Below are 20,304 nucleotides of genomic sequence, written 5' to 3' on the forward strand. Positions count from 1 at the left end.
TATAAGGAGAAAATAGTTTACTTCTATTTTAAAACTTAACCAGTTTGGTCTTTTTTCACTTAATTTACCAAGCATTATGAATAGTATGCAGCATTGTGCTAGCCATAGTTGAGAGGTGAGTTAGGAGAAACCCTTTCTTGTAAGAGTGGTAGTCTTTTAGGCAAAATGATGATATTGCTCTTAGTCCTTTTCTTAATTTGTTTTAACTTTAAATGTCTTTGTGGGATGAGCATTGGCAGAATATGCAAAAGGAATGAGTTAATTGTGTGTGCTTTAAGGACTTTTATAGTATTTTTAGGAATCTGTAGCTTATTTTTCTATTTTCCTGCCAAAACAGCTTATGTGTGAGTTGGGAAATGATGTTATAAATCGAGTTTATGAAGCTAAAGTGGAAAAAATGGGAATAAAGAAACCACAACCAGGACAAAGGTACTATTTCAGTTGTCTCCATGTATTACTTTTTTTTTCATAAGCAGGAATATAGCTAAGATTTTATTTCACTATAATTGATATGTAATATTGAGACAGACTGTTTAGAAGATACTATTAAAATATGTCTATCTCTTTCTTGGGTAGGTATTAGATAATTATTTTTTATTGATTAGATAATCAACTCTAGGCTCCAGATGAGAATCTTAAAAGTCTCTACATAGAATGTAAAAGCTCTTAGGAGTTAAAGTAGACCAATTCTGTTATTGGCAGGCCTTTATAAAGAGATAATCTGTTCATTAATGTCTCTAAGGATCAAGTTTCTATTATCAACAATGAATGAATAGTTTTACATTGTTTGACTTCAATAAATATCTGTTGAGGGGTCCCTGGGTGGCTCAGTCGGTTGAGTGTCCAACTCTTGATTTCAGCTCAGGTCATGGTCTCGGGGGTTGGGGACCGAGCCCTGCTTCTGGCTCCGCACTGGGCATGGAGCCTGCTCAAGATTCTCTTCCTCTCTGCTCCCTCTCCCCCCATGCTTGTGCTCTCTCTCTTTCTCAAAAAAAAAAAAAAAAAAAAATATATATATATATATATATATATTTGTTAATCATGTACTTTATATATGGCATTATGATATTAAAGAATTAAAGGTGAAAGGATAGCTTCTGATAGGGGAGAGTACTTAATTGCTGTGTTTGAAATTATACTTCCAATTCTATATATAGAGGCTCATTGAATGAAGTGGCTAGGAGTGCCCTCAAGGTACATAATTAGTTTTTATTGTTGATGTTGCTTTTAGTCTTTATGATTATTTTTAGCATTAAAATTTTATTTGCCATAATCCTGTGTTGAGATTTTATGTTCGACTAAATCTTTATGTATAATCAATATTTTTTTTTTTAAAGATTTTATTTATTTGAGAGAGAGAGAGAGAGCAAGCACAAGCAAGGGGTGGGGCAGAGGGAGAGGGAGAAGCAGGCTCCCTGCTGAACAGTAAGCCTGACACCATACCCCAGGATCATGACCTGAGCCAAAGGCAGATGTTTGACTGAGCTACCCAGGTGCCCCTATGTATAATCAATATTATTTTAAAGTTACTGCTGTCTGAACTAGTATCACTTAAGTGAGATTATTTGCTATAGCATGGCCAAGTTATTTCAGACCTTGAAATATCTTTGTATTTTAGCCAAAGATTTAACTACTTTAAAAGGTTGTAAGTAAGAAAAAGTATAGAACAGACTTGGCATTTTATGATTGTGTCAGAAAAGTTTAAAATGTGACATTTTTTCTTCTTTAATTAGGAGTGCTATGTTGTTTTAAAGTAGTTGTCTTAGGAAAAATTATGACTGGCAATAGTGATAGTTCATCTATTGATGTTATCTGTTGGAGTAAAATGAAATTAAAGTTAATTTCTATAAATTTTTATAGTTTTCTTGGTAATATTTTCCATTTTGTAAAAAGCACAAGGGGAAAAAAAAAAAAAGCACAAGGAAATATGTATAGAAATGAATGAGCCCAGAAATTAAGAGAAGAAGAGAGTGCCATGTTAATACTTGTGATTTTTCAGTTAATTACTTGTATTTTATTTGAACATGAGATCATAGTTTATTAAATATTTGGAAGGGAAATATGTTGCATAATATCACAAATTTAGTTTTAACTAGTAATACGTTTAGTGACTTTTTAGGAAATATTTGGTGTGTAATGGCTTCTTCTCAGTGTTAGCCATACTAAGAGACCAAGCAGAACATCATGACGTTTTTATGTATATACCAGGCAGGAGAAGGAGGCATATATCAAAGCAAAATATGTGGAGAGGAAATTTGTGGATAAGTATTCTGTATCATCATCACCTTCTGAGCAGGAAAAAAGGATGATCTCCAAAAGTTGTGAAGAAAAGAGGCTGAGCATTTCTAAACTTGGGCCCAGTGACCAAGTCAGAGTGCCTCCCCAAAGTTCAGGTATTATAGCTTACTTGTTGTATATAGAAATATTTTCTTAAACTGAAGTCACTTTCTTAATCTCTGAATTAGTAGCCATTGTAGATTATTTAAATGCTAAAAACCTGTTTCCTTCTACATATTCTAAGGAAAAATTGGATTTCGATGGCCTTAAAACAGTTAAAATGCAATAGCGTCTTGGTAATTCACATTTCTAGGTAATGCGTATATTCTAAGGAATAAAACTGCTTAAGGTGCAAGGGGAGATGGGAATTACAAATCTATCGTGGCAACAAGCCCTAAATATCTGACTAACCACCTAATATCCTTCCTATTTTTTTCCTCCTTAATTTTTCCCAGTAACGTTTTTTTCCTGCCCTTTTCCCTTCTTATGGCCTGCTTTGTGCTTTGCTAACTTGCATGTCCCCAGTGGTTGCTGTAAATAGCGACGAGGCCAGGCGGGAGTCTCTGTTCTGTCCTGATGAGCTAGATTCACTCTTCTCCTACTTTGATACTTCTTCAAAACTACGTAGTAGTAAGTACTACTCTTGTGGAGCATTCCAAGTCTGTGCCAGTGGTCATTGTGCGGTGTGGCCATTTCTCTAGATGTTACCCATTGTCTCAGAATTACACATTACTTGCAGTCATACAATAAATTAAGCTCTTCACCACGCCTGACATATTATGGGGTAATGAGATGCGTTGCGACTCTGAAGATAAGTTTATTTTCAGGCTTTGTGATTGATTCATATTTTGCTAAGCTAAATGTTTGAAAGGATTAAAGTTTTTTAAATGTATTGTGGTAGTGGCCAAGTTCATGTTGACATATCAGAGCTCATTTTAAAACCTTGTTGTTTGTGGTAGATTGTTTTCTGAATGGCATGAACTTTAATCACTAGCTGATTTTTCTTTAAAACAGTCAAAAGTAATGATAGTGGAATCCAGCAGAGCTCTGATGATGGAAGAGAATCTTTACCCTCCACAGTGTCTGCCAATAGTTTATATGAGCCTGGTGAGTTTTGGTGAAATTCAATGTTAATTGGTATTGTTTGCTGAAAAATGCATGTGCTTTGTGCTTAGTCTTGATTAAATAATTTCTGAAGAAAGTGGTTAGCCTTTTAGGAGGTGTTGTTAAATGAGAAAGCAGCTATTTCTTTTCATATTTAGAAGTTCTCTTCTAGCTGTACATTCTTCTAAGCCTCATGATGCGTGCTAGAAGTGCCTATCAGTCACTAAGGATACTTTGTAATCCACATGAACTGTCTTATCACTCTTTATCTTTTTTTATGGCTGTTTTATCAGGAGAACGAGATTAGCAACTCCCTCTGCATTATATTTTTCTTCTGACCTGTGCTTTCTTCCTATATTCTCTCCTTCTTGAGTTCCATGATTTTGATCTTGCAGAATACCCAGGGTAGTGAGCATTTTTTTGAATAACTTGAATTGCTTGTACTGTACATTGAGGTGGTATTAGACCATCCTAGGAATAAAGTAAGGCTTGGTCTAGTAGTAAAATTCTTTAGGAATTTTTTTACCAGCTCTTGTGAGTCCTTAAATCCAGGCTTTTATAGGAATATACCTAATTTTAATCTAGTACAGAGTGATTAACTTCCCACTGAATCCTGGCAGGACCATAAAAGTCTAGCATACCAATCAATGTCTTTGTAAGAGAAGAAGTTTGACTGTTTGGAAGTGATCAGTCTGTTGGAAATAACATTTTTGTGAAAATCTCCCATTCGCTCATTTTGTTAAATTAGCGGTTTCTTTTACATCTTTTACATTGTGGTACATTTTTTAATTGTACACAATGTGTAAGATGTACATAACATAAAATTTACCATCTTCCCCATTTTTAAATGGAGAGTTGGTGGCATTGACCCTCGTGCTGCTGTCACTACTATCCAGCCACAGAGCTCTCTTCGTCTTACACAACTGAAACCCTGTACCTAAGAAACGAGAACTTCCCATTCTCGCCCGCCCTGCTCATTTTTATTTATGTATTTGTGTTTGCTTTTCAGAGGGAGAAAGGCAAGATTCTTCTGTGTTTCTCGACTCTAAACATCTTAACCCAGGACTCCAGCTTTATAGGGCTTCATATGAAAAAAATCTTCCTAAAATGGCTGAGGCTTTGGCTCATGGTGCAGATGTGAACTGGGCTAATTCAGAGGAAAATAAAGCAACACCACTTATTCAGGCTGTATTAGGGGTATGAATCCATACATTGTAAAACATGAAAAATTATAATTCATTGTGAACATAGCTTTAGCATTATTTTTTGCTTTAAGAGATGGGTTGGAAAGTAGAAGAAAAAGCTGGTAGTGAGTTCTGAGCACCACTTTGATTATGTAAGTTTTTTTTTTTTCTCAGTGGAAGAGAATTCTGGTGATGAATGTGTAGTGTCTTTTGCTACATCGTCATTCTTGGGAAGAAAGTAATATAACTTATCATTTTTCTGCTTTTATTGGGGGGTATTTTCTCTTTTGGGAAAAGAGAAAGGCTATCAGAGTAAATACCTGTTTTTAATAGAAATATATTATTGTTTGCTCTTCGTACATTGTTATCTTCTGTTGTCCTTTTAAGGGTTCTTTGGTGACCTGCGAGTTTCTTCTACAGAATGGTGCTAACGTGAACCAGAGAGATGTGCAGGGGCGGGGCCCTCTGCACCATGCCACTGTCTTGGGACATACAGGGTAAACTATCGTGCTTACATATTTAAGTAGATTTTATTTGAAAAATTATTTTGAAATAATGTTTTGCTTTTTCTCAGGTGAAGGCCCATTGGGTAGAGTTTATAAAATGATACTTTCCTATGACTTCTATTGTCATGATAGAATTTGAAATTTTAAAAATCTCATGCAGAAAAAAGCTATTGTTACTTTTCAGATAAGAAAGTTGCAAAGCCTATTTTGAACTTTACTTGCCATTTATATAGATCAGTTTTAGTCTTTAAAACTTTTACTGAAGTTATGGTGTTTTTTTTTTTTCAGCAACTTAATCTGTGTTTGTATTTATGCATGTTCACATACATTACGTGCACAGTACACACATTTGGGGAGAGTTTTGTAATTTTGGACATTTGAGTTTTCCCACAGGGTAGCTAAAGTCCAATTTTAAAGTAAATTCTTAGTCTGTGCTATTGCCGTTGAGGTGTCTGCAGCGATATTTAGACTCATAGAACCATAAAGTCGTGAAGGTGGATCTTCTAATAAATGGTACAGATGAAGTCAAAATGTTGACCTTAAATGAAAAGTTTGTGTCATAGGTGATTGTTTTAAATAAAATATCTCCGGATATCCAATTCTTATTATCCCAACAAGCAAGACGCTGTCCCTTTTTAAGTGTATTTAAAGCATCTTCTATTTTTTTTTAAAGGATTTTCTACTTTTATCATAGCTTACTTTTGTCTGTGAGCAAAGAGACTGAGTTTAATAACTTCATCATAAAAACTTCTGTATACTTAAAAATGTTCATATTTAATTTATTTTTGTATTCTTAAACAACCACTCTTCCCATTTTACTTCATAGACTCCATTTATTCATCCTATCATATTTTTTCATTTTTGTCCGTTTCTTCCAGTTATAAATATTTGTGGAGTCCAGAGGGAGGATTACCTTCCACTCTTTGCTGTTGAATTATCGTTGATATGTTAACATTGCCTTGGCTTCCTTCTTTTGCAGATAATGACCTTGAGTGATTTCTGTTTTAAGTTTATGGATATATATGTACATCTTTTTCTGATGTTATTTGAGGGTAGGGACTATAATTATACATTCCATCTTGCTACATAGCACCAAGTTAAATGTAAAAACATCTGGAGATTTGTAAAATGCTGATCATGGTAAATTTTTATTATTAGAGCCAGTGTTCAATAAATAGTTGTAGAATGAGTCAAGAATTTCCTAGTGAAAATGTTATTTCTTTAGGTAGTGCTTTTTATTTTTTTAAGGTGAATACTATTTTTTTTTTCTCATTGGCAATGTCTCAAAAATGCTGTTTTCTGAAACAGGCAGGTATGTTTATTTCTAAAACGAGGTGCCAATCAACACGCCACTGATGAAGAAGGGAAGGATCCTTTGACCATCGCTGTGGAAGCAGCCAATGCCGATATAGTGACCTTGTGAGTGTTTTCCTTTTACCTGATTATTTCTCAATGTATTATTATACAGGGTTTTAGCATAGTTTCATGCATAGGTGTGAACTATAAACTTGATTGATTGTTTACTGTGTGCCATGAACCTCTCTAGACACATTAAACATAGTAAGTGCTTTACACACATGAACTTACTTGGTTCTCACAACAACCCTATGAGGAAGAGATTATTGTTATTAGCCTCATTTTATAAGGAAGCTGTGCCACAGATAATTTGAGAAACTGGTGACTTGTGGAATGGGGATTTGAAACTAAGAATTTTGGCTCTAAAATCCATGTTTTTGTTTTTGTTTTGTTTTTTTTTTTTAAGATTTTATTTATTTATTCATGAGAGACAGAGAGAGAGAGAGAGAGAGAGGCAGAGGGAGAAGCAGTCTCCCAAGGAGCAGGGAGCCCGATGTGGGACTCGATCCCAGGACCCTGGGATCATCACCTGAGCCGAAGGCAGACGCTTAACCATCTGAGCCACCCAGGCGCCCCTAAAACCCATGTTCTTAGCCACTTCTTTTATACTGCCTGACCAGTAAGGACACAAAACCAATGGCTTCTCTAAAATGGATCTTTAATTCTCATTACAGTGCTAGGGCAGGGGTTGGAGTGGTACAGTAACAGGCTGTTACTCTACTCAAGAATCTACATTTTTTCTACCTCAAGAGTTAGAGGATTATAAGTAGGGGGGACAGCTGCATTGATATCAGTCACTTTTGCATTTGCATTGCCTTTGGGCAGTGATACTTAGAATCTGTTTGTGCTTATTTTTTTAAGGAATTATTCACATGAATATTCTATTTTAAGATAAAATACTTGTTTTTTAATGTTTGAATATGACCGAATATGATCTGTTAAAGAGTTTTGAGATCTTAATTTGATTTTCATCTTAGATCAAAGTTGTTTGTTTACACTGGAACCTAGAAATGTGCTTGGCACCTACACTTTATTGTTATGTAGGAAATAGGTTGTATGAAGTCACTTACTCATTCTGTTCTGGGTTGAATGAAGGCCAGAATTGTCGATCGCCTGCAATATGGATATGAGTAAAGGTAGTTTCCTTCACACTACTGAATCTCAGTCCCTTACAAAGAGAAACTATCCCGGCTGCCTTAAACACCTGAGCTGCTGCTGGGAATTCTTGACATGTCGTATATCCCTCCTCCCTGGCCCCTGCCGAATTAAGACACACAGTAAAACAGTAAAACATGCTTTCTCTCTACTCAATGTCCTTTCCCCACTGGAGAGGTTAGTGTAATTTGGGGGCTATTGTAGGCAAATTTAGAACGTTTAAATCAATAGATTCACCATTGGATAAAGATAAGTTATTAAAGAAAAGATAGGGATAGTATAGAGGTAGAAACTCTTATAATAATGGCCCCTTTGGGGACCCTTGGGTGGCGCAGTTGGTTGAGTGTCTGACTCTTGGTTTTGACTCAGGTCATGATCTCAGGGTCATGAGATCAAGCCCCACGTTGGGCTCCAAGCACAGTGGGAAGTCTGATAAAGTTTCTCCCTCTGCCTCCCCCTCCCCACGCTTGCTCTCTTTCTCTAATAAATAAATAAATCTTTAAAAAAAATAATGGCCCCTTTTTCTCAAAAATATCTGTTCCCAAATTATCTAAATTTTCTCATTTTACTTTGTGTGAGGACTTCAGTTTCACTTAATAATTTTTGAAAATAAGTGTCCTCTCTGAAAAGTCCAAATATCAAAGAGGATTTAAGGCACTATTAACTCATGCAGTGGTTGTGAAGAGATGGAAGGGAATGGAATGGTGGTCTTCCTCTTCTTTTTTTTTTTTTTTTTTTTTTTTAAAGATTTTATTTATTAGAGAGAGAGAATGAGAAAGAGAGAGAGAGAGAGCACATGAGAGGGGGTAGGTTCAGAGGGAGAAGCAGACTCCCCGCTGAGCAGGGAGCCCAATGCGGGACTCAATCCTGGGACTTCAGGATCACGACCCGAGCCCAACCAACTGAGCCACCCACACACCCTGGAATGATGATGTTCTGAAGAGAGGGAAAGCTCATGTCACATGCTGCAGATGTCAGAGAGTGCATGTCAGTAGAGGGTGATAGAGCTTTCATTGGGCAGTGAGTTTTTGGTGGCCTGAAGCACAGGCGAGTAGTACAAATAGTACAAGGTGGGAGAGGTGCACCAAAGGCAACATTTGCCTCTTTCAAAATGTTGCTTAAAGTTGCTTAAAGTTAGTAAGAAAATGGGAGGAAATTCTTGTCTTCTTAATCCAGTGCTATATGTCTTCCTGCTGCCAGGATGAATAACCCAAAAAAGAATGTATAATTAAATGGTAGCCTTGGGAAAATCTTGGTAACCTATGGTCATTTAATACATCAAAATGTAATTCCACTATTTAGACATAACACATACTATTTACATATCTGGAACGACCTCACCTTGAGGTGAACCAGAATGCATTTATACGATACAATATGACATCCTGTACTGTAGAAGCAACACTTTCAACAGTTGGCAGTTAAAGTGTGGCAGGTTGCTGTAGAAGCCAGTCTGGAGGCAAGTAAGCTACTGGACGTGCTGCAAGGATCCTGCTTAAACAGCTGAAATGTACTTGTTAGAAATTCTTTATTGTCAGGGCACCTGGCTGGCTCAGTCGGTAGAGCATGTGACTCTTGGTCTCAGGGTTGTGAGCTCAAGTCCATTGTTGGGCTTAGAGATTTACTTAAAAATAAAATCTTTAAAGAGAAAAAAATCAATCTTTTATTGCCTTCCCTCATGAAAATTGTATAAAGAAAACTAAAACTAAAATTCCATCTATTTTATTGGTAAATACTGGGAAAAGGAAAAGATTATATCAGTGTATGTTTTTACCTGCTTATATAATTCACTAATTTATGAATATTTATATTACATAACTTTATCTAATAATCCTTTCCTTTAATTTTAGGTTACGTTTAGCAAGAATGAATGAAGAGATGCGGGAATCAGAAGGACTTTATGGACAGCCAGGTCAATATTCTACTAATAACCATACTGAAATGCAGTATAAGAAATGCATTCAGGAATTTATTAGTTTACAATTGGAAGATTCATAGTTCTTTAGAGAACTGACTTAATACTCTAGAGATTTTATAATGTGTAAATTGTGAGTTGTTATGTATTGTACCTACTGAATTCTTGGGAGTGGCTAACTCCTGAGCCTTTAAAATTCCGTAACTATTCCTACTACAGTACACATTTACTTGCCGTGTTCAGCTTTGGCTGCTGACTTCTTTATCTGCTGTACAGATGTCTTCCGTCTACATTCCAGTGACACAAATGGAATGATAACCTATCTTTATACTACAGCAGCAAAATAGTCATTTTCATTTTGGAATTCTCTTTAGCTGTCAAGTGAATGTAACAGAGTTGTTTTCTTTTTGTTATTCAGGGACTTTCTATAAATTGTGTTCAGGGAAAAAAAAATCACCATGTGTTTGGCATATAAAAAGTCAGTATGGAAAATACCTAGAAAAAGTTTATTGAATGGAGAGTTTTGTACTCTGATCTAAAAATAAGTTGTAGGTTTAAAAATAAAATTTACTAGTAGTTTAAGAAGTCCATAATGGGAGTAGAGTTAGTTTAAAAGGTATAGAGAAAAGGTCTCACTTTATCTTGTAGCTTTGCCCCCAGCAATCATATGATATTTGTTGGATAAATTTAAGTATTTAGAACAGTATTTCATGAACCTGATGGCAGAGTAGATTTGTTAGAGAAACCTCAACTCAGGATCAGTTCACGTCTCATTTTGAGTAATTTTCACCTTTGAGTCAAGATGTCAGGAAAAGGAAGAAATGTTGCTAATCAGATTCCTTTCTTTGATGAACACATCCTAATTAGACATTCTTCACAAAAAAAAGTAATAATTGGATCTCCAGTTTCATGAATTTGAGTATATGAATTACTAATTTGTTTTACATTCGTATATGTATTAGTAAAAAAATTTCAGGAATTCATGACCAAAATAATTGAGAATATTAGTTTCAAGTATATTTGATTTTTTAAAATGAATATTAATGTGTTATTTTTAAAGTGGCTTGGTAATATCTATTCTTCCTGTTTAAATATGTTTTGAAATTTCGGTATTTTACGCTAGCTTCAACCATTAACTTTTATTTTAACTGGATTAATATATAATTAGTATAAATATGGGGCCATTCTTGTCTCAGAGGACTGTATCTACTACTTATTGTTGGTCTAGTTTAATAGGGAACAAATAAGAACTTTGAGAATAGAGGCACTTCAGCTAGATATTTCTAATCTAGGGTGTCCCACTTTAATCCTATGGATCAAACAATACTACTGACTCATGGTATACCAAGATGTAAGAGTGCTGATTAAGGGTGAAGTGTCAGCGTTAATTCTGAATTTCACCCATTTGTTTTAAACTTGAATGTTAGATTTTAAATAAGTTATAATTTTGTAACAGATATACTTAAGTGAGAGTATTACTAGGCCATTTTTCAGGCCTTTGTGTTTAAGCACTTTAAAAATAAAATTATTCAAAGGATATAACCTGATATTTGTGAGGTAAGAGTGAACTTTAAGATTTTAAGTTAAATAATTCTTATCCTGAAATTTTGAACTTAAATGTTTGGTCAGCTGGTCTTTCCTTAAGCTATTTGCTAATGAAGTTACACCGAACTGATTAGTCATAAGGTCAGTGGTCACTTTCCTTTGGAATTGGGAAACTTGAAAGGACAGGGCCTCCATGTTCTTGTAACTTCTAGTTCCACTCAAATTGCTTGGACTTCTGCTGCCACTGTTGAGGAGTGTTCAAATGTCTCTTTCACTGTTGTTTTATATATAAGTTTATGAGCATACACCTTCCTTTCCTCAGTAGAAAAATGAATTTTTCCAATGTATTTGACTGAAAATTTGAACCAAAAAAGCCTAACTTAAAAAAAAACAAATATTTTTTCTATCACTCTCAAATTTTAGTTTAGAGGTTAAAAATAGATCAGAATTCTGGAAATGGTATATCAGCAGAATAAAATGAGAGGATAATCTTGATAATAGTTAGATTTTTAATGCATTTAGGGGGTCTCCTATGTAAAGCAAAACAATTTTATACACTTATCCAGGTGACCTGGTGAAATGGCACAGCAGTTGCTCTCTGGCTACTTTTCCTTCATGAGTCTTTGTAGAGCAGAAATGTTCGCTCAGGCAGTAGGTCTTTCTTTCCCTCCACTTGTCACTGTTCTTTTTCTCTCATTAATTGTGGTTGATTGTTTTATCTAGATTTTTTTTTTTTTGTGTGTGTGGCCTAGCAATACCTCAGAATTGTGGGTAATTTTAAAATGCAGGTATTTTCAACCTTTTGATAATGAAGGGCCCTATCATTTAAAAGTCTCAGATATAATCTTTGGGAATCATGGACTTACATCTGAGAAACCCCACTTCTGAAACTTCTATCTACAACCCTAAGGACCTGAAACTCCCTGTTTTTTTTTGCAAGGCGCTATAAGAGCACGCATTTCCTGAAGGGAAGATGTATCCCTCTTTATCAGGTCCTACAACTCTTAAGAGGACTGGGTGAGTGAGTGAAATATCACACTCTGCTCTCAATTGCTGGAAACCACTTTGGTGGTTCCCACAGTCTCTGGCTCTATGACTCCTCTTGATTGTTGGCAGAGTTTCTCAGCCAGTTGAAAATTATCCCTTTAGTGAACCACTACTGGTTATGGGAATACGTTGCTGGCAAAGGTTGATCATTGATCAGTTTTCAAAAGAAAGCTGTAATCAACCCAGAAAGGGTGGGATCATATACTTGATCACCTCGGGGTGGGGTCTCACGTGCTGCCATCTCTTTGAGGGGAGTGCATTTCAAGAGCAAGATCAACAAAATCTTGGATCATCCTCATTGCTTTTGCAATGGATATTCTGAATACCAAAAATCAAAAACTATTTTAAACTATCAGTGGACACACAGCAGTTCATATTTTAAAAATTCAGAACTGTCTGGGCACATAGAATAGTTAACTATTGGAAGAGAAATAGAATGTGATTAAGTAATTTAAAGTATATAACTTAGCATTACAAATACCGGGTGATTATTGCTTACCATTTGTAATAAACCGTTAAATGTACTTCTGTGACCTTCCAGGGCAGCATATTCTGGGTTATTGTTTATGTATTCTAGTGTAGACCAGTTATATTTGCCTTGGGAAAAATTCTAAATGATTAAAATTATACTTAAATTTTAAAGAATCACATTGAAGTTCAATTTATGTTAACTATATTAAGTATCTTAGTCACTATTGTTATTGTAATGTTTGCTTTTTGATAATACATTTTGAGCCCTAAGAAAGGTATTTTATTGATAGTCCATTAATTAATGTTTGTTAGAAACTGAACGTTAACAGCAAGTTTGTGTGTGTGAAGGTGAGGCTTCCTTTTGTATTGTATTAACTCTTAAAATGTATTCGTGAAACCAATGATTGTGTAGCACCAACATTTTCCTTCAAGGAAGCATTTAATTCAGTGAGTAAAAGATCTTATAACTTGTTTTGCATGGTACAATGGTTCTACTAAAATGTACTTGTGTAATAGGTACTAGATGATTTAAGAACAAAAGCTGCAAAACCACAAAAAGAAAAAAAACCCTACAGTTTGTTATACAGAATATGCATTGCTAATAGTAGAAGCCATATATTGCCATTGTACTGTTGTAATACTTAAGAATGCTCATCTGGTGCTATCTGTAAACTATTTGGCATTAGCGTCTGCTAGATTCTTCTTCCTATTTCTCCTTGAATGTATAATGTGTGCCTTTTAAGTTACTTCTGGTGTTGAATGGTAAAATCAGTGTGTTATTTTTGTATTATAATCTGCACTTTACACTTCCTTGGAAAGTAAAATTCCAGACTCTCAAGTTTAAATAGTATTTTAAAAATATTTCTAATGTTTACAATAAATATTTTAAATATTTTAATTCAACATCTAAGAATAAGAATTTTTAAATATTTTGTATGGTTTGTTAATTGATATTTAATGTCGGTCTCTTTTCAGTTTATTTTATATCATCTAGAATGGCTAAAAATGGGAATAGATTTGTAGTTTGTCTTTTAATATGAGAGTTTAACTTTTAAGAAATCATGGGTGTAGTTGGATTGTCCTAACAGTTGTTCCAGTATATCAAGTTTTATTTTTATTGTTTTAATAACATGAGTTAGATGCTACTCTTAGCCAGCTTATTAAGATTTTCTTCTTACTGTGTTTTTTCTTTTTAAAGTAGACTGATTGATTCAGGTCATGAGAAAATTTCCAGGACTAAATGTTTTACATAGACTAAATACTAAAAGTGACTAAATATTAAAAGTGTTAAAAAATTTTTATTGAGAATCTTGGGTTATGCTGTTAGACTTTTTTACTAGATCTTTATCCCCTTCCCCCAACTTTTTTCCAAATCTCTAGCTTTTGGTATGACATCTACTGCCTCAAAGATCTCGCTTATTAAAAGCTGACAAAACTTACTGCACTATTAACAGCTGTAGCAATGAGTTTGTAATAAGATGGATGCAAGATGTCTTATGGGAAATAATTATAAAACCATGTGGCAGCAGTAATCATTTAAAACAGTATTTGATGGTTTAAATTTTGAAAACAGAACTATGCTAAGCTTCTGTGTAAAGCTAATGTTTAACAGGAAGTAGTCATGATGAAAGATTCATCTTGAAAATAAGATTTTACTTTATGTAAATCCTTCATCTGAGGAATTAATCTTTGTGTATGTATATATTTAGTTTCTCCTAGCGAGAAAAACAGTATTCAGTCTGCTATAGTATCAGTATCTATAATCTGCTTCTCTACAAACGTATTTGTATGTATATACATATGTGTATTACTCTAATTTAACAGACATCTTTGGTATCTGTTCCCCTTTTGTAATAACATTCTTGCTTGTATGACCTACGGTAAACAAAAAACTTCTGACTAAGTGTGAAACTGACTTTAGTTTAGTCATTTTCTAGGCTTTATTATTTTATAAGCTTAGTAAGCAGTGGATTAGGTGCATTAATTTTAGTTAAGCATTAAAGTTGAATAAAGAATTTCTTTTTCACATGCTATTTAAATTAAAATGCCTTTTAACTAAAGGATGATATTAAAATAGGCTTTTTTTCTCACCTGGTTATCAGTTTGTCTTATTAATAACTTACATCCATCAGAAGCATTAGTATTTGTTATTGGTCTTTTCTTTTGGCCTTGATCAAGGGAAATACTTATTTAAGAATGCCTTGTTTACTATACCTCATTTAGAATGACTTTTATTTCTGTGTAAATAAATGTATTTCTTTACATTGCTTTAAAACACTTGCATCTTTGCTCTTTTCTAACTCTGAGCTTTCCTCTGGCTGCATCTGAGGTGCTTTTTTCAGGTATAGCTTTTTTTTCCTTCACTGTATGCTTTTCCAGCATTTATGTATGTTAGTCTTTTTTCTTCCAAAAATGCTCATCTGAGCAAAATTTGAATATGATTAATTATAGTTACTAGCCATAAAAATGAATGTTGTTTATTTATACTTTCATTGTATACATTTTAAAAGCGTCTTTGTTTTACTTTCATGCAGGTGATGAAACCTACCAGGATATTTTTCGTGATTTTTCCCAAATGGCATCCAATAATCCAGAGAAACTAAATCGTTTCCAGCAAGATTCACAGAAATTCTGAGTTTTTTTTAAGAAGGGGAAAATATTAAATTGAATGATCCCCTAATGTGTACATCTGGAATCTCACAAATTTTTACTGCTTTAATTCTACTTAATTTTAGTAGGTATTGAGTGGTTTGGAAAAAAGGTACCCGTTCATTGATATTTTTATAAATTAAAACATAGAGCTCTAGTAGTTGGGAGAGGAACCTATTTTAGGACCTCTTTTATAAAAAAAAAAAAAAAAAAAGTCTGTTTAAAGGGCTATTTTTTATAGATAAAGTTAAATCTAGACTTAGGTCATCTCTAGGTTATAAGATGCTAAGAGTTTAGACAAAATCTCTGTTTTTGCCAATGGGTGGTAGCATTGATTTTTTTTTTTTCTATGCATCATGCCCAGGATCATTCAGTCAAGCATGTCTGCATCAAAGTGAGAGCCAGATGTTCTGCCTGCCTGAAGAATATGTCTTTTCTTTAGCTTCCCTAATGATTTTTGGTGGTTCAAAAATATTTTTTTGTTGTTGTTTTGTTTTGTTTTGTTTTCTAGTATCCTAACTATCATATACACAATATGTAATTTAATTATCAGAGCTAGAGAATATGTTTCCTCCATTTGCTCATAAATGTAGTGATACTCCTTAGATTTCTGGTTATTGGCATGTATGTTAACACACGTGTAATGGCTGGACAAGTAGACATAACTCAGTCTTTCAGATTTATTCCATTTTATGAAGCAAAAAGAAGCCCTTAACAATTTTTTTTTTAAATAACCAAAAGAATCCTTACTTATAGAAGTTGTAGTCCTTCATTATTGGGTTGGTTTCCTAAAACCTTGACAAATTTATTGATGTAATAAAACTATGTTTCAAAGGTTACTTGAATGTTGAAAAATTATGCTTTTATCAGATTGTAAAACTTTTAAAGGATAAGTTGATTTATAAAATAACGTAGAGCATTTTTATATTTGAAATTTCTCCTTTTCAAGATAATTTTGCTATTGCATTGAGTGAAAGAAAAATTTCTGTGAAAGAAAAACCTCATGTTTTTCTTAGTTTATACTAAATTACGTAATGATAGATTGCTTTTAATTTTTTCAACATCTATCCTGTGTACTTTGTACACAGTGTACAGTATTTTTAATTATACTATCTATATATCTTTAGTAGTTGGTTACATGAAACACTGACCCTTGAATTCCAAAACATGGATCTACTAATTTACACGTAAATGCTATAAATTTGTCTGATTCCATCTTTGATGGACATATCTTGTCAGGAGTACAAAATAAGTAATTTGCCTTACGGTTTCTAATATTGTCAGTAATTAAGTTTAATCTTCTTTTACAAGTTATGTCGAAGTGATATTATTGATACTCAGTTTCTAAATAAGAGTTTCTAAAATTTGCATTACCAAATAAATAGAAAAATTATATTTAATTTGGTAGATAATAAAATTTTCTAACATCCCTCCCTCCAGTAACTAGAGTTTTATAAGCTGATTGCATGTCAAATCAGGATTTGTCTAAACAGGAATTAGACTGAAGTAAATTCATGTCACAGAAAAGTTTCCATATTTGGCCAAATTGTGTGCATATAATGCTTATTTAATAATAATCAGTGTATGTTAGATAAGGATAAAATATATTTAATAGTTATTTCTAAGAAAATATTAACTTCCAAAGCCTGTATTTTAATTGCAACAGTAACAGGAACATTAAATCTCTGTTTCTCACCTCAGAGTCACAGATCATCTGGCTTTGCACAAGTCTAGTCTGTAACATTTTTATTAGAGTGTACTTTGAAGTTGTCCAAAAAGGCCAAGGATAAGGAAATATGTTAAAAGTGAACAGAAAGAAAAAGAGAAGCTCACTTTTCCCTTGTAGTGCCTATTCCTGTTAATCATAGGCTTCACTTCCAACGCTCCTAAACTTTATCTGAGGAAGCCTGAACAGTTTTGCTTTGGGATCCAGCCACTGGTGCTTCACATCATCTCTGGGGTCTCTGGTTGTGAAGGCAATTCCTTATGACACTCTTACCTCCTGTGGCTTGAGTCATGAGTTTTATTAATGTGGTAGTAAATTAGTGTCTGCTTAAATTTAATGGTTAGAGATGTATTTGAAGATTATCATGGTTCTGAATATCTTCAGAGAAACTAAATCTTTAACAGTATAGGAAGCCTGACAATACAAAAATACATTCCTGTGGCTTGATTTCTTGAATATGCCATGACCCAATTTGGATGAAATTTGGCAGAAATGATGCAGTAAATATAGCAAGGCGTTAAAGTAAATTAATAGTTACAAGTAGTTACAAAGTAGATTGGCTCTTACCAAGGTGAATTTAGCTGTGTCAACTAATAGCTTTTATATAGTATGTAACAAATCTGAGTTTTATTATGCTGTGAATTATTCTCAATGCATTATGAGAAATTATAGTGTGAACAATGTTAATTATACTTTCGGGCTTCGTAAGTCAATGTGATCGCCCTTTGTTTTCTTTCCCTAACCGATCTGCTTATATTAGTTTCTGATTCCTTATCAGTATTCTTTTAGCTTATTGTCACTAGCACAGTAACTTAAAAGCTAGATTAACATCAAAATAAGAATAGCAGTACTATGAAGAGCTCATAAAATGCAGTCTTACACTAGAACTAGACTAAAGATAATTGAGTAGTTATTTGCAGTGTTTCCTTGTAACACTTTTATGTTTAAGATTTCTAAGGTTTTTAAAAATTACCTTTGGTATAATCCTTAGAGATTCAGAAATTTCCAGGGATTCAGTACATTACAGTGTGTACCTAATTTTTACTGGTCTTCACTGTATATTTTAATGAGCTTTGATGTTTACTTTCTGAAACATATAATTTAATTTGGAATATATACTATAATTTTGAAAAAAAAATGACACCTTCACAGTCTGGACAGCTTAAGTTTGTGATGTGTTGGGCAGTATTTTAAAAAATACAATTTTACACATGTAAAGTATGGTGACAATAAACCAAATTATATTTAAGACTAAATTTACTACTCATTTTGAATAAGAACACATTCCCATAGCACTCTTACATTGTCATATTAACTTTTCTGTTTGATAGCACTTTTGATCATGGACAGGAGCAGGAAAAATGATGTATTTTTATAGAATTATTATGTCCAAAATGACTTCCACCCTCATGATATAGTGGAAAGAGCACTGACTAGTAGTTACTGCCCTTTTTGGATTCAGAGCTCCTCACAAATAAAATGAGTGGGTAAAACATGGTGAAACTATAACAGCATCCTTTTGTGTACAGTTCTGCTCACAGTGTACTTTGACATTACTTTATCTCACCTGATTCTGACAGTAGGACTTCTGCGATATTAATCTAAGAATGCCAGCATTTCTTTTCTTTGATCCTGGGTTGCTCCTCTTGGTTTATAGAGGGGAGTCGTTGATGTGCTGGTTGGTAGGGTAGCTGACACCAGAACCCCTGTTGGACTGACTACTAGTCAGAGGCACTTTACTTGTATCATGAAATGTTTTGAAATCATTGTAAAGTAGGAAAATCTGATAATGACTGCCAGCTTTCCTTGTATTTTCATAATGAAGACCCCAAATATTTTGGAGAACCTGGATATAAAATTACCTTGAAGGAATAGATTAGGATTTAAAGACATTAAATTGTAGGAAATATTACATTTTTGTAATAACAAATATTAATGAGAGCGACACATGGTAAGGTGATTTTAATTTACCATATACTTATCAAATTCTTGATGCTTCCAAATGAAAGGTAACTAAGAGGGCTTTGGACTCAGTTTGGCTGAATCCTGACATCTATAAACATAGTTTTGTAGACATCCTTTCCCAATTACATAAACTTATCCACTTAAAATGAAATAGTAAGGGGAGGGAAATAAGATTTGATTCAATAATATTTTCTCTGCATTGGTCTTTTCCCTATCTTATGTTTTAAGATTTTCTTATTTTTCCTCAACAACCCCCTGCCTTCGGTGTTAATTTTAAACAGGGAAAGCTTGCTACATTATAAAGATTGCTGGCACCATTTATTTTACACAAAGGCTAAAGGTTAACTTTTCGAAATGATGAGCTACTTTTCTATATGTGTTTACTTGTGCTTTGTGGTATTTCTGAATCATTCCAGTCATAAAGACTTATTACATGTAATATTTCTTGCTACCTGTGAAAAGGCATATTTTAAAGAATGTATAACCAACACTCCATTTACTTTTTATTAGTATGTAGAGGATTTGTATCTAATTCATGAATGTAGTTTTACTGTAGTTTGTCATTGTAAATGGAGCAAAGTACATTATCTTTATAGTTATTCTAAAATGTACATTATGTAAGAATTGTAAATATTATACTTGATTAAATACTTTGTATGCTGAAAAATTATGATAAGTCAATAAAAATCTCACCTCTGGCATAGTTCTCTTATGCTCAAATTGGACTTTATTGTGAACTACAACTGCAGACATGTCTGTTAAGAACTGTCATGTTTAAGATCTTCTGTTCCTTTCCAGCTCTGTCACATTGATCCAGTTGATTCTCTTTGCTGATTGCTTCAGTCAGGAAATCCATTTTCATCTTTTAAGTATTTTCTTCCTGATCACAGAGCTGTATGCATTTATTAGCTAAAAATGACGGAGGCTTTTTTTTTTTCCTTTTGTTGCGGGAATGGGGGCTAGCCCTAATTATTTTCCATAATGATTGACATCTGTTGAAGTTCCCCAGCTAGGCAACACGTTCACACTCAATCCTTTTCGTAAATAAACAAAAACATGTTTCTATATGAATTGAGATCTAAGGAATGGAGGGTTGAAAGAACAGATCTGGAAGTGAATCACCAGCTTTTTTTTTTTGCCTTTTAAGTTAATTAAAAGCAGACACATAAAACTTTTCTATGTGACTTGCTTTATTCCACTTGATTTCATTTTCAGAATAGTTCTGTGAAGAAGAGAACTCACACCAAGTCAGTAAATTTTTTAAATGAAAATGAACAACCTACTTTTTCCTATTGCAAAATGATGCTTTTTCATTGTAGAAAAATGTTTAACAACAAGTAAAAAAGATAATTATCCATAATTCCATCATCTGCCTGTGCTCCCAGTATGGTCTCTACTAGCCAC

At 33.7% G+C, this 20,304-nt stretch overlaps 1 protein-coding gene across 4 annotated transcripts in view; it reads left to right on the plus strand.

Annotated features, from left to right (window-relative positions):
• The window catches only part of ACAP2 (ArfGAP with coiled-coil, ankyrin repeat and PH domains 2), a 127,759-nt gene extending 108,156 nt beyond the window's left edge, over positions 1-19,603 (plus strand). For 3 of the 4 annotated variants that reach the window (XM_045903126.3, XM_045903127.3, XM_045903128.3), the window contains 8 exons: positions 338-429; positions 2,209-2,393; positions 3,292-3,384; positions 4,391-4,578; positions 4,953-5,062; positions 6,380-6,490; positions 9,433-9,494; positions 15,095-19,603. In XM_045903126.3, the coding sequence (XP_045759082.1) occupies positions 338-429; positions 2,209-2,393; positions 3,292-3,384; positions 4,391-4,578; positions 4,953-5,062; positions 6,380-6,490; positions 9,433-9,494; positions 15,095-15,195 (942 nt within the window). In that variant the 3' untranslated portion in view covers positions 15,196-19,603. The remainder of the gene's footprint in view (positions 1-337; positions 430-2,208; positions 2,394-3,291; positions 3,385-4,390; positions 4,579-4,952; positions 5,063-6,379; positions 6,491-9,432; positions 9,495-15,094) is intronic. The other variant, XM_064578414.1, reaches the window with a different exon arrangement.
• The last annotated feature ends 701 nt before the right edge of the window (positions 19,604-20,304 follow it).

The sequence above is a fragment of the Mirounga angustirostris genome, unplaced genomic scaffold (genome assembly GCF_029215605.1).
Source record: "Mirounga angustirostris isolate CCGP_5_RB_7025 unplaced genomic scaffold, mMirAng1.0.hap1 SCAF_1, whole genome shotgun sequence".
Lineage (NCBI taxonomy): Eukaryota > Metazoa > Chordata > Mammalia > Carnivora > Phocidae > Mirounga > Mirounga angustirostris.